This window comes from Carcharhinus amblyrhynchos, chromosome 21 (genome assembly GCF_965287045.1).
Source record: "Carcharhinus amblyrhynchos chromosome 21, sCarAmb.v2.hapA, whole genome shotgun sequence".
Lineage (NCBI taxonomy): Eukaryota > Metazoa > Chordata > Chondrichthyes > Carcharhiniformes > Carcharhinidae > Carcharhinus > Carcharhinus amblyrhynchos.
In genome coordinates, this window is record NC_137344.1 from 18377224 (window position 1) to 18390231 (window position 13008).

At 41.8% G+C, this 13008-nt stretch overlaps 1 protein-coding gene across 1 annotated transcript in view; it reads left to right on the forward strand.

Moving 5' to 3' along the window:
• Positions 1–13008, forward strand: part of tmc6b (transmembrane channel-like 6b) — a 95642-nt gene that overhangs the window by 53595 nt on the left and 29039 nt on the right. The window contains exons 5-6 of the mRNA XM_080209534.1: positions 1513–1668; positions 5003–5105. Coding sequence (XP_080065660.1) covers positions 1513–1668; positions 5003–5105 — 259 coding nt within the window. The remainder of the gene's footprint in view (positions 1–1512; positions 1669–5002; positions 5106–13008) is intronic.

Below are 13008 nucleotides of genomic sequence, written 5' to 3' on the forward strand. Positions count from 1 at the left end.
AACTATTACAGCTCCAAACAATAGAACCTGTTGAAACTTGGAAAAATAGATGGCTTGTTTTTGTTTTCCAAATCACACTGGATGACCTGTCAATCAAAGCTGTCCAGGATGGCTGTTTTCTTTTCCTAAGTGAAAGCTTTAGACCAATTGTTTTCCAAATTTAAAGCTCTGTGGACATTTGTGTCACTTCAAATCATGACACAAGAGTTCTCAAGTATTGTTTTCTTCAGATTTGAATACAAAACAGTACTTTTCCAAATGGGGAAAGTACTCTAACACATCTCACAACTTAAATAATATCGATCAATGTCAACTTACTTTTGCAGAACATGGCCCTATGGTCAATCGCTGAAGTACTCCTATGATCAATTACTGCTGTAAAAGAAGATCTGACTTTTAAGACAGCATTTAATAACATCATCTGAAATTAATAGTTACACAGCAGAATATTTACAACCCATCGGCAAGCTTCCCCCAGTGTTCATGAACTCTCAAACAAAGCAGGCTTTCCAAAGTTTTTCAAAATCATCAGCCCCCATTTTAACAAAGTTATTGAGGAAAAGGGCAATTCAGTTTTCCCTGAGGGCTGTCAGTGGCAACCCTAATGTTTGAGGGCATGCACACAGGGTTGTGACCCAACTCTAACTCAAATCTCTTCCTGCCAATGGGATGATCATGTTGGCTCATCTTTAGATGTGAAATTTAAATGTGCTGTAAAATATACAAAGGTTTCGGGAATTCCTGACCACATTTCTGATCCTAGAGAAGGTCAGGAAAATCCAGCCTCTGGTTCCAGTGTTTTACTCTTCAGGACCAATTCTGAGGTCAATAATATGTGCACTTCAGAGATTTCGCCTTGTTAGTTTAAAGAAAAGGAAGCAAAAGACGAGGTTTCTATATTTATAATTCATCACACTTCTTAAAAAAAGATCTTGACTTGAATCATCTGGCAGTAAAAAGTGGAGAAAATTCATAGACAAGAAGCCAAATTTTGAATGTTTTGATTCAGATCTCCATCCAGGAGAAACATATTAGTTCCTGGTGGTGAGAGTACGCAATGCCAACTTTGTATTTCTACGCATACCTCAGTAAATCGTCGGAAGTTCAAAAATGGTACACTGTAAGAAGTGGCTTTTTGAGATTGGTGTACAGAGGAAAGAAGACTGATCACACCCCCGATTGGATTCTTCCCCAATCATTGTACTGAAAATGATCCAAATTGGAAAAAAAATACAAAAACATATTTGTTGTCGAATTCATCTCCAGCCCCACTGTTTTATAAATAGCTAGTACCACAACTTTTTTTTTGGTAGAGGGACAGAGTGTGGTTCAGGCTGTTCGAACAAAAACTCTACAATCTCTCTTATCCCTCAGACCAAGACCAATGTGTATGAACCAGAAGGCTATGAGGAATTAGTACAAATGTTTGCTTATCGAGGCTAATGTTCTTATTTTGCAAAGCCAATGAAAGCACCAGGGCAGTGTTAGTAACTGGATTTCATGTCACTGCAGGTCGTTCCCGAGGCGCAGTTATCTCCGAGTACTGTAACCGCACACTAAGATTACGGCGAAAAAGGGCACGGCCTGCTCTGAGCGATATGTCTCGATCAATGAGACCCAGCATCCGAGATGTCGCTGCATTGGATGAGAATTGTGAAGAAGAAGTAGGCAAGTATGAGTGCCAGAGTGAAGTTGTATGGAGATTATAGAAGAAGTCTTGACTTGAGTGATGTGGTATACTAATCTTGTGCAAATTGTGGCTTGTTTCCCACCCCCCCGCTTGATTTTCTACTAACCTTGAGAATAGTGTTTTCTACCATGATGGTAGATTTAATTATACCCTCAAGGCAAATGACATTTTCTGTTATTAATTTCTCTGCCTCATCCTGTATATATCTGCAGATTCTTTTCCTTTTTTGTTATTTTTGACTCTCCTCTGTGTTCCTATGTTTTTTTAAACCATTCTTCGCTGATTTCTAAAATTTTCTCAAACTAGTCCACTAATCTTTGCTATATTGAATGTCTTCTCTTTCAATTTGATACTGTACTGAACCACCATCGGTGGGCAGGTCAGGGCCTTTCATGCACCAGTGCAGACTCGATAGGCCAAAAGGCCTCTTTTGCACTGTAGTATTCTGTGATCCCCAGGCAGTCATCAATAGGGTATCCTTGCCTTCGAGCCTTTTATCCCCAATGGGATTTATCTTTGAGAATTATGAACTATCTCTTTATATTAACTATCTACCTTGTCTATTCCCCTCATTATTCTATAGACCTCTATAAGATAACCCCTCAGCCTTCTACGCTGCAGAGCAAAAGTTCCAGTCTATTCAGCCTCTCCTTATAACTCAATCCACCATGTCCCCATAGCATCCTAATAAATCTTTTCTGCACTCTTTCTAGTTTAATAATATCCTTTCTATAATAGGGTGACCAGAATTGCACACAGTATTCTAAGTGTGACCTTACAAATGTCTTGTACACCTTCAACAAGATGTCCCAACTCCTATATTCAATATTCTGACCGATGAAACCAAGCATGCCGAATGCCGCCTTCACCACTCTGTCCACCTGTGACTCCACTTTCAAGGAGCTGTGAATGTGTAACCCCTAGATCTCTTTGTTCTATAATACTCCCCAACACCCTACCATTAACTGAGTAAGTCCTGCCCTGGTTCAGTCTACCAAAATGCATCATCTTGCATTTGTCTAAATTAAACTCCATCTGCCATTCATCAGCCAACTGGCCCAATTGATCAAGATCCCGCTGCAATTGGAGATAACTTTCTTCACTGTCCACTATGCCACCAATCTTGGTGTCATCTGCAAACTTACTAACCATGCCTCCTATATTCTCATCCAAATCATTAATATAAATGACAGATAACAGTGGGCCCAGCACTGATCCCTGAGGCACACTGTTGGTCACAGGCCTCCAGTTTGAAAAACAATTCTCTCCAACCACCCTCTGGCTTCTGTCGAGAAGCCAATCTTGTATTCATTTAGATACCTCCCCCTGGATCCAGTAAGATTTAACTTTATGCAACAACCTACCATGCAGTACCTTGTCAAAGGCCTTGCTAAAGTCCATGAAGACAACCTCAGCTGCATTGCCCTCATCTATCTTCTTGATTACCCCTTTAAAAAACTCAATCAAATTTCTGAGACATGATCTTCCACTCACAAAGCCATGCTAACTGTCCCTAATCAGTCCTTGCATCTCTAAATGCCTGTAGATCCTGTCTCAAATACCTTCCAACAGTTTACCCACCACAGATGTGAGGCTAACTGGCCTGTAGTTCCCAGGCTTTTCCCTGCAGCTCTTTTTAAACAAAGACACAACATTTGCCACTCTCCAGTCTTCAGGCACCTCACCCATGACTATCAATGATTCAAATATCTCAGCTAGGGGACCCGCAGTTTCCTCCCTAGCCTCCTACAACGTCCTGGGATACACTTCATCAGGTCCTGGGGTGTTATTTATCTTGTCCATGTAACCAGGGAGACATACTCAACTCAAAGTATGTGTAGAAAAGAGGAGTGATGGGAAAAATGGAAATAATCAGAAAAAATGTAGCGACCAAGGGTAATTGCCTTTGCTTTTTCTTGACTTTTAAACAACAACCTGCTGCACAAAGGGCTGGTCTGTTAGAATGTAAAAGAACAAAGCAACGATATGATTAGTGCGCTATCAGCCTTAGGTTCTTGTTGTCCAATAAGCCTTTTCATTTATGAAAAATGTGAAGGAGTGCCATTGTAGTTAGAATAAGGAGATCCTTTAGATTTCACTTGGCAAAGCAGCATTTGTGACCCTAAAATCTCTGACTGTGTTGATACATTGTACTTCTTCACGGCTTTTCTCTCATTTTGTTTTAAACGCTTTGTCAGGGGTTTTGTCATCTGTTTCTTGTTTTTTCTGCCCAAAGAAATGTCCTATTGTATAATGTTGATCTTGGCACCTTTGATAATTGGTGCAATAATGTGCTAGTATTATTTATATTAATGGTTCACTTTCATGAAAGAGCAAAATGGTTCATAGAATTTGCAGCTGGGTCTTTCCCTTTCAAAATAAAGTTCAGAGTTACATCAAAATGATTAGCAGTTGCTCAAAGCTAATCTCTTTAGACATGCTCAATTATTTATAATTGTGTTCATTCGAATATCTAAGACATCTGAATTTGACTCCTCCGAAGGTCCCAAATTCAGATTGGTTGCCTTGCATTACCCTGGAATGCAATATTGAATTCATAGAATCCTTACAGTGCAGAAGGAGACCATTCAGCCTATCGAGCTTGCACTGACTACAATCCCACCCAGGCCCCATTCTGTAATCCCCTGTATTTACCTTGCTAATTCCCTTGACACTGAAGGACAATTTAGCATGACCAATCCACCTAGCCCGCATATCTTTCAGACTGAGGGAGGCAGCCAGAGCACCAGGAGGAAACCCACGCAGACAGGGGAGAATGTGCAACCTCCACACAGACAGTGACCTGAGGCTGGATTTGAACCTTGGGTTCCTCGTGCTGTGAGGCACTAACCACTGTGCAGCAATCTTGCAAAAGCGAAGCCTGATATAACCCAATTTAATTTTTTGTCATCTTTTTAAAATAAGACCCTCATTCACTTGGATTGGCGAAATGAGTTTTTTCACTTCAAAACTCCGTATTCAATGATGTGGTTTCTCAATGGAATAAAAATAAGAATTTTTTCTGACAGAGTTCCCAGAGAGAGAAATACATTTTGTCCCCAAGTGTTATCATTAAGCAGGAAGGCAGGGCCCCAGTATCATTTGTCGTGAGCCCGTTCCTCCACCAGACACTTAACACTGAGAATTTGTTAATGTTAAGGTTCAGCAGAGAAAAGTTGCAATTTATCTTTTAAAAGCAGGAAAACACTTTAATTCCTCAGAATTGAGGACTTTCCATGTCTTGGATAAATATGTATTGATTGCTGTGTTGTTGCAAAAGATGGCTGTGTCATGTTTGATTCTATATTCCAGAAAAGAAAAAATTATTGGCTGAGTTGCGGCAATTGACAGGAAGTGAATGCACTAAGACATTGCAAAATATGCCACTGAACCTCTCTATGAAACGGGAACTCAGGTCAGATGGATAATTTGATGTGCTGAACTAAACTGGTGTACTTTTCCTGTCTCTATTCTTTTATTTATGCTGTTTCAGTCAACAGAGGAAAGCCACGGCAAAACTTGTGTCTAATTTTGTTTTGGTTACTGTTTCTTTAAGTTAAGTGCATGGGTGGTTTTCATGTAGGTGCGTTTTAAGATCTTTTAAGAGGTATATAATTCAGATTCTTATGCCAATCTTACTTGGATGTGATGGTGCAAACTTAAGGGAGAAATAATTTAGACTTAAACAGTGCTGCGTAATTGATTCCGTTTTTCTTTGAGTTCCTTATTACACTTTGGTGGTCACGTATTCAAAATTGAGGAAGACCCAGTAATAGAAGAAGTGCCAATCTGCTGGATGTTGGAATCTATTTGAAATTTTGTTTAGATTCGGATTCCAAAGTTGTTTGACCAAGGTCCTGTTAATGCTCAAGAACCATCATCATCTTCTTATTTTATCACCTCCAGAAGATGAATTTTGGAAGTCCACTTGTGCATATATAATTTTATTGCATCACTTGGATTTTTTGATAGTTTGTATCTATTTAATACTTAAAGCTTAAAACAGTGTGTTTTGTGAAACTGCATTATTTGTTAAAAATGAAAGAAACATTGTATAAGCCAAGTCTTAAATCTGATATGCTTCCAAGTACAGTGATGCATATCACTCCCATGAACAATTTTATTGTACAATGGGGGCGGGGGGTAAGCATATTCACTGTCTGTAACAGTAAAACAATGTAATGTAGCGGTATAACAATAACATCGTCTCATTACCTGATTTGGACATTCAACTCTTTTGTATGTGTTTTCCAGTCTTTTCAAAGTTAGAGCTAGGAAACAATTGCTAAGATGTAGTCAGATATGAATCAATGCACTGCTTTATTCTACAGCAAGTACAGCACAACAGCATCGGTCTCACTTAGTTGAATCTTTACACAGCAATGCAAAATAAGGAACAAGTTAAATTCTTAGAACATAAGAACATAAGAAATAGGAGCAGGAGTAGGCCATCCAGCCCTTCGAGCCTGCCCCGCCATTCAATAAGATCATGGCTGATCTGTCGTGGCTCAGCTCCACATTCCCGCCCTCTCCCCATAACCCTTAATCTCCTCTCTTATCAAAAACCCATCAACCCGCTTCTTAAAAATGTTTAGCGAGGCAGCCTCCACCACTTCAACGGGCAGAGAATTCCAGAGATTCACCACCCTTTGAGTGAAGAAATTCTTCCTCAACTCCGTTCTAAACCGCCCCCCCTTTATCTTGAGGCTGTGCCCCCTAGTCCTACTGTCCTTTCTGAGCGGGAAGAGTCTCTCCACCTCTATCCTATCCATCCCATTCATCATCTTATACGTCTCAATGAGATCTCCCCTCATTCTTCTAAACTCTAACGAGTACAAGCCTAGTTTATTCAGCCTCTCCTCATAGCTCAACCCCCTTCAACTCCGGCATCAGCCTAGTAAACCTCCTCTGCACTCCCTCCAAGGCCAAAATATCCTTGCATAAGTACGGCGCCCAAAACTGCACACAGTACTCCAGCTGCGGCCTCACCAATGCCCTATACAGCCGCAGCAAGACCTCCCTACTTTTATATTCAATCCCCCTCGCTATGAAGGCCAGCATCCCATTTGCCTTCCTGACCACCTGCTGCACCTGCAAGCTGGCCATTGTTTGCTGGAGCAGAGAGCCAGATAAGAAAAAAAAAAAATTCTTCTATCAGTTGTTTGAAACGTGAGTGTGTTAGCACTGCTGTCTCGCGTTTCCAAGGACCCGGGTTCAATTCCGGCCTTGGGTGACTGTCTGTGTGGAGTTTGCACCTTCTCCCCGTGTCCTCGTGGGTTTCCCCTGGGTTCTGCAGTTTCCTCCCACAGTTCAAAGATGTGCATGTTAAGCAGATTGGCCATGCCAAATTTGTCTTTAGTGTCCCAAGATGTATAGATTAGGGGAATTAGCGGGGTAGATACATGGGGTCACGGGTAAGAGTCGGTGCACACTTGATGAGCCGAATGGCCACCTTCTGCACTGTCGGGTCTTTTATGATTCTATGATTTTACATGACTAAAGTAACTTCTGAAAACTTTCCCACATTTCAGTCTGAGATTGGTGAAATGTTTTTCTTGTAACTTTGTTTAAAAACTGGGTCATTGGTGCACAGCCCTTCTAGTGCTTTTGAACTGCTATGCTCAGAAGCAGAAAGGTTGAGCAATGCTAGGCAGCTCTTACTGAATGCACGCGACTAGACATCTTCCAAGACCATGTGAGATCTTTATTGATTATCAAGGCAGGTTAACAAATTGTGTGTTGTTTTCAAGTCAATGAAGAAATCACTTCATATTCGTCACTGAATTCCCATGAGTCGAATGGCTGCCTCCTGCAATGTGGGATTCATAAGAACATAAGAACATAAGAAATAGGAGCAGGAGTAGGCCATCTGGCCCTTCGAGCCTGCCCCACCATTCAATAAGATCATGGCTGATCTGTCGTGGCTCAGTTCCACTTTCCGGCCCTCTCCCCATAACCCTTAATCCCCTCTCTTATCAAAAACCCATCAACCCGCTTCTTGAAAATATTTAGCGAGGCAGCCTCCACCACTTCAATGGGTAGAGAATTCCAGAGATTCACCACCCTTTGAGTGAAGAAGTTCCTCCTCAACTCCGTTCTAAAACGCCCCCCCTTTATCTTGAGGCTGTGCCCCCTAGTCCTACTGTCCTTTTTCAGTGGGAAGAGTCTCTCCACCTCTATCCTATCCATCCCATTCATCATCTTATACGTCTCAATGAGATCTCCCCTCAGTCTTCTAAACTCTAACGAGTACAAGCCTAGTTTATTCAGCCTCTCCTCATAGCTCAACCCCCTCAACTCCGGTATCAGCCTAGTAAACCTCCTCTGCACTCCCTCCAAGGCCAAAATATCTTTGCGCAGGTGCGGCGCCCAAAACTGCACACAGTACTCCAGCTGCGGCCTCACCAATGCCCTATACAGCTGCAGCAAGACCTCCCTACTTTTATATTCAATCCCCTTCGCTATGAAGGCCAGCATCCCATTCGCCTTCCTGACCACCTGCTGCACCTGCAAGCTGGGTTTTTGCGACTCATGCACAAGGACCATTTCTGTCTTTTCAAAAAATGTTTAAAATAAAACATTCAAATGTAACATTTTTCATCCCTAAATACTTGAAGAAAAAATTATCTAAATTCTCCCAACATGACTTAGATTTCAGATCAATTTTTCTTTTAAAATTCAATCTCAGGATGTGGGTGTCACTGGTTAAGCCCAGCATTTAGTGCCCATCCCTAATTTCCCTTGAGAAGCTGATGGTGAGCTGCCTTTTTGAACTGCTGCAGTTCCTGTGGTGTAGGTACACCCATTTTGCTGTTAGGGAAGGATTTGACCAGGATTTGACTCAGCGACAGCGGAGGACCAGTGATATATTTCCAAGTCAACCTGGTGAGTGGTTTGGAGGGGAACTTCCAGGCGATGGTTTTCCCATGTGTCTGCTGCCCTTGTGTTTCTCAATGGTGGTGCTCATGCATTTGGAAGGTGCGTTGTAAGTTCCTTCAGTGCACATTGCTGCCATTGTGTCAGTAATGGAGGGAGTGAGTGTTTGTGGGTGTGGTGCCAGCTTTATCCTAGATGGTTGAACGTCTTGAGTGTTGTTGGAGCTGCACTCATCCACGCATAGGGAGAGAGTAGCCATCACACTTCTGGTCTGTGCCTTGTAAATGGTGGACAAGCTTTGGGGCGTCAGGAGGTGGGTTACTTTCCTCAGGCAGTGAGCTACTCACCACAGGATCACTAACCTCTGATTTGGTCTTGTAACAACATTTTTATCTGGCTAGTCCAGTTCAGGTTCTGGTCAATGGTAACCCCCAGAATGTTGACAGTTGAGAATTCAGCCATGGTAATGCCCTTGAATGTCAAAGGGTGATGGTTAGATTCTCTCTTGTTGGAGATGGTCATTATCTGGCACTTGCATGGTGTGAATGTTATCTTCTATTTGCCAGCTCAAGCCTGGATATTGCCCAAGTCTGTCTTGATTTGGACACAGACTGCTTAGTATCTAAGGAGATCATGAATGTGCTCAACATTGTGCAATTATCAGCAAACATCCCTACTTCTGACCTTAAGATGGAAGGAAGGTCATTGGCAAAGCTGCCGGAGATGGTTGGGTTAAAGCCACTATCTTGAGGAACTCCTGCAGTAATGACATAGAGCTGAGAGTGCTGACCTCCAACAACCATTTTCCAGAAATAAAATTACCAGAGACAACTCCAGAATTTAGGCTTAAGCAAAAAGAAACAATCAGCCTTGAAAGGATTCCTGACAATAAATCTGCTAAAAAGCATTTAAGGCAACATGAAGTACTTATATAAAATATGTTTAATCATAATACAATTCAACTACAAAAGGAAATGATTTCTTAGGCAAAATCCTAGAACTGTCAATACCTGTACACCTCCAGGACAGGGCACAAGAAAATGAGGGGAGTGATTTAAATGCAATTGAAGCCTTCTCCTGGTCCATCCATAACTATTAATCTTTCAGCCACATAATAAAAAGCTAATAATGCTGGAAGAGCAGAAAGGCGCAAAGTGATTTTGCACTTCAATATGAGGAATCAGCTTGTCTTAAAGATTTATTAAAATTAATTTAATGGACTGGATGGCACAGTGATTAGCACACAAGACCAGGGACCCAGGTTCAATTCTCGCCTTGGTTCACTATCTGTTTGGAGCTTGCACTTCCCGTGTTTGTGTGGGTTTCCTCCGGGTGCTCTGGTTCCTCCCACAGTTCAAAGACGTGTGGGTTAGGTTGACTGGCCATGCTGAATTGTCCCTTAGTGTCAGGGGTATTAGCAAGGTAAATGTGTCGGGTTATGGGAATAGGGCCTGGGTAAGATGTGGTTGGTACAGAGTCGATGGGCCAAATGGCAGCCTCCAGAACTGCAGTGATTCTATTCTATGACTCTTCTCAAAGAAACTTCGGGCACAAATCTTGGTTTTATTTTAAAAAAAACTTTATTAATAATACATTAAAAAATTGATATTAAAATCTAAACAATGCATGGTATATGCACATATTATGATTGATTTTAACAAAATAGAATGCATCTTCTGAGTTCACAAAAGACTGAACCTTTTGGAAATCAAAGGTCTACTTTTAGATTGACCCCAAGATTCCAGTTATGTAATCACTGTTGACTCAGGCTTGTTGGGAAAATCATAGAACAGAATCATAGAATCCCAACAGTGCCAAAGGAGGCCATTCAGCCCATTTGAGTCTGCACTGCCTCTCCGATGAAGGATCACTGCCAGGCCCTTACCCATAACCCCAAGTATTTACCCTGTTAATCCCCCTAACCTACACCCCTTGGGACACTAAGGGACAATTTAGCATGGCCAATCCACCTAACTTGCACATCTTTGGACTGTGGGAAGAAACCAGAGTACCCAGAGGAAACCCATGCAGAAACAGGGAGAACATGTAATCTTCGCACAGGCATCAAAGGCCAGAACTGAACCTGGGTCCCTGGCGCTGTGAGGCAGCAGTGCTAACCACTGCGGTACCGTGCTGCCCCAGGTATTTAAAGATATTCGTAGTGTAATGTGGCTTTCCTTCGTAGACATGTCCTCTGCCTCACTGATAATCTGTAAGCACACACAGGCTTGAAACTGAGGTAGCAAAATGTCAAAAAGGTACTAGGTGGGATATCACTACCAGAAAAGCAAAGGTGATGTTGGAGCAGTGACTATTTCCACTCTGCAAGCCACCTAGTTTTTGAAAAGACGTAGAAATGTGGTTACTTTTCAACTAGTTCCTATAAACATATTCCATGATTGTTTGACAAACCCTTTCCTTTCTCTGGATCCACACCTACTGTGTGCAGGTGTTCAAATGACCTGGGGTTGATCTGGACTCATTTTGCTAAGAAATGCCTTCATTTTAAAATTCTCCTCTTTTATTTCAAATCTTTCGATGGCATACCTTTGCCCTGCCCCCCCATTCTCTGCTGCCTCCTCTGAGGTATCAGTGCTTCTCCAGTTCTGGTCTCTTAAGCATCCTCCATTCTAATCTATCCAGTATTGGTGGCTGTGCTTTCAGCCTCGAGCTTTGGAATTCCCTCTAAACCCTCTCCCCTTCTCTACCTCACTTTTCTTCCTTTAAGGTAGTCCAGTAAAAATCTATCTTTTTGACCATGCTTTTGGTCATCTGCCCTTTGCAGACTATGCAGCTCATTGTCTAATTTCATTTGGAAACCCTCCTGCCAAGCATCTTTGGATGCTTTATGTTCTCACCATGTCTGCGTGAGTTTCCTCCAGATGCTCTGGTTTGCTTCCACAGACTGAAAGATGTGCTGGTTGGGCGCGTTGACCCAAACAGGCACGGGAGTGTGGCGAATTAGGGGAATTTCATGGGCACTTCATTGCAGTGTTAAAACTTTAAAAACTTTTTACTGTGTTAAAGGTACGAATCTTTATGGTCGTGGTGATCCATTTGCTCACTGTATGGCCCTTTACAATGTGTCCTTTTAAAAATCTTGTTCCTTCGGACATAGAAGCACAGAAAATAGAAACTTGGAAAATAAAAGCAGGAGGAGACCATTCGGCCCTTTGAACCTGCTCCCCCATTCATTTTGATCGTGGCTGATCATCAAATTCAATATCCTGATCCTGCCTTCCTGATCCCTTTAGCCACAAGAGCTAAATATCTAATTTCTTGAAGTGGAACTGGATTAGTTTTGGGCCTTCATTTATTAGATGAATTTTCAGTTTAATGCTGGTAAGTCAATTGCACTGACCAAAGATAAATGCTCATCATCCTCAGAACTACTCACCACATTAAGAATTTTTTCTGCTCAGCGTATAGCATTCAGACAGGCTTTAAGAACTGAATTTTTAATCCTTTAACAGAATGTAAGAATCAATAGAATACTGTCTTCTGTGTTGCTTCTGCAGTCGTAGCTTGGACTCTAATTTCATGTAGCTGGGTTAGATTTGAATTCTTGTTCAAGCTGCAAATGTTGTATGTAAAAATAGTGTGCAGTTCTGGTCACCACATGACAGGAGGGATGTGATTGCTAGAAAGGGTGCAAAGGAGATTCACCAGGGTGCTGCTTGTGCTGGAACGTTTCAGCTATGAAGAGAGGCTGATTCGGCTGGAATTGTTTTCCTTAGAGCAGAGAAGGAACCTGATTGAGATTTACAAAGGACGTAGATAGGAAGAAACATACATTTCCGCTTTGTAAAGGGGTCAATAATCAGGGGGCATATATATAAGGTAAGGGACAGGCGACTTAGAGGGGATTTGAGGAAAACCTTTTTCATCCGGGGTGTGGGGGGGTGGAAATCGGGAACTCACTGCCTGAATGAGTGGTAGAGGTGGGAACCCTCAACATTTAAGAAGTATTTAGATGAGCACTTGAAATGCCATAGCATACAAAGCTATGGACAAAAGTGCTGGAAAATGCAATTAGAATAGATAGGTGCTGGTTGGCCATTGCAGACAAAAAGGCAAAGAGTCTCTTTCTGTGCTGTAAAACACTTACAACTTCATAAGTTTAGATAATTTGACCCAATTCATAATGTCTGTGGATAGACAGGAAAAAACAAGTCTCAAATTGTCTCCAACAGAAATTCTTTCATAAATTGCACTTATCACTGACAAGATCAGTGGTGGTATGGTGGTACAGCGGTTAGCCCTGCTGCCTTACAGTTCCATAGATTCAGGTTCCATTCTGACTTGGGTGACTGTCTGTGTGAAGTTTGCACATGCTGTCTTTGTCTGTGTGGGCTTCCTCCAGATGCAGAAATTTCAAGGGTCTATGCGCTTAAATAAATCACCAACACACTCTTGAAAATAAAATTAGTGTGTCACTTCTA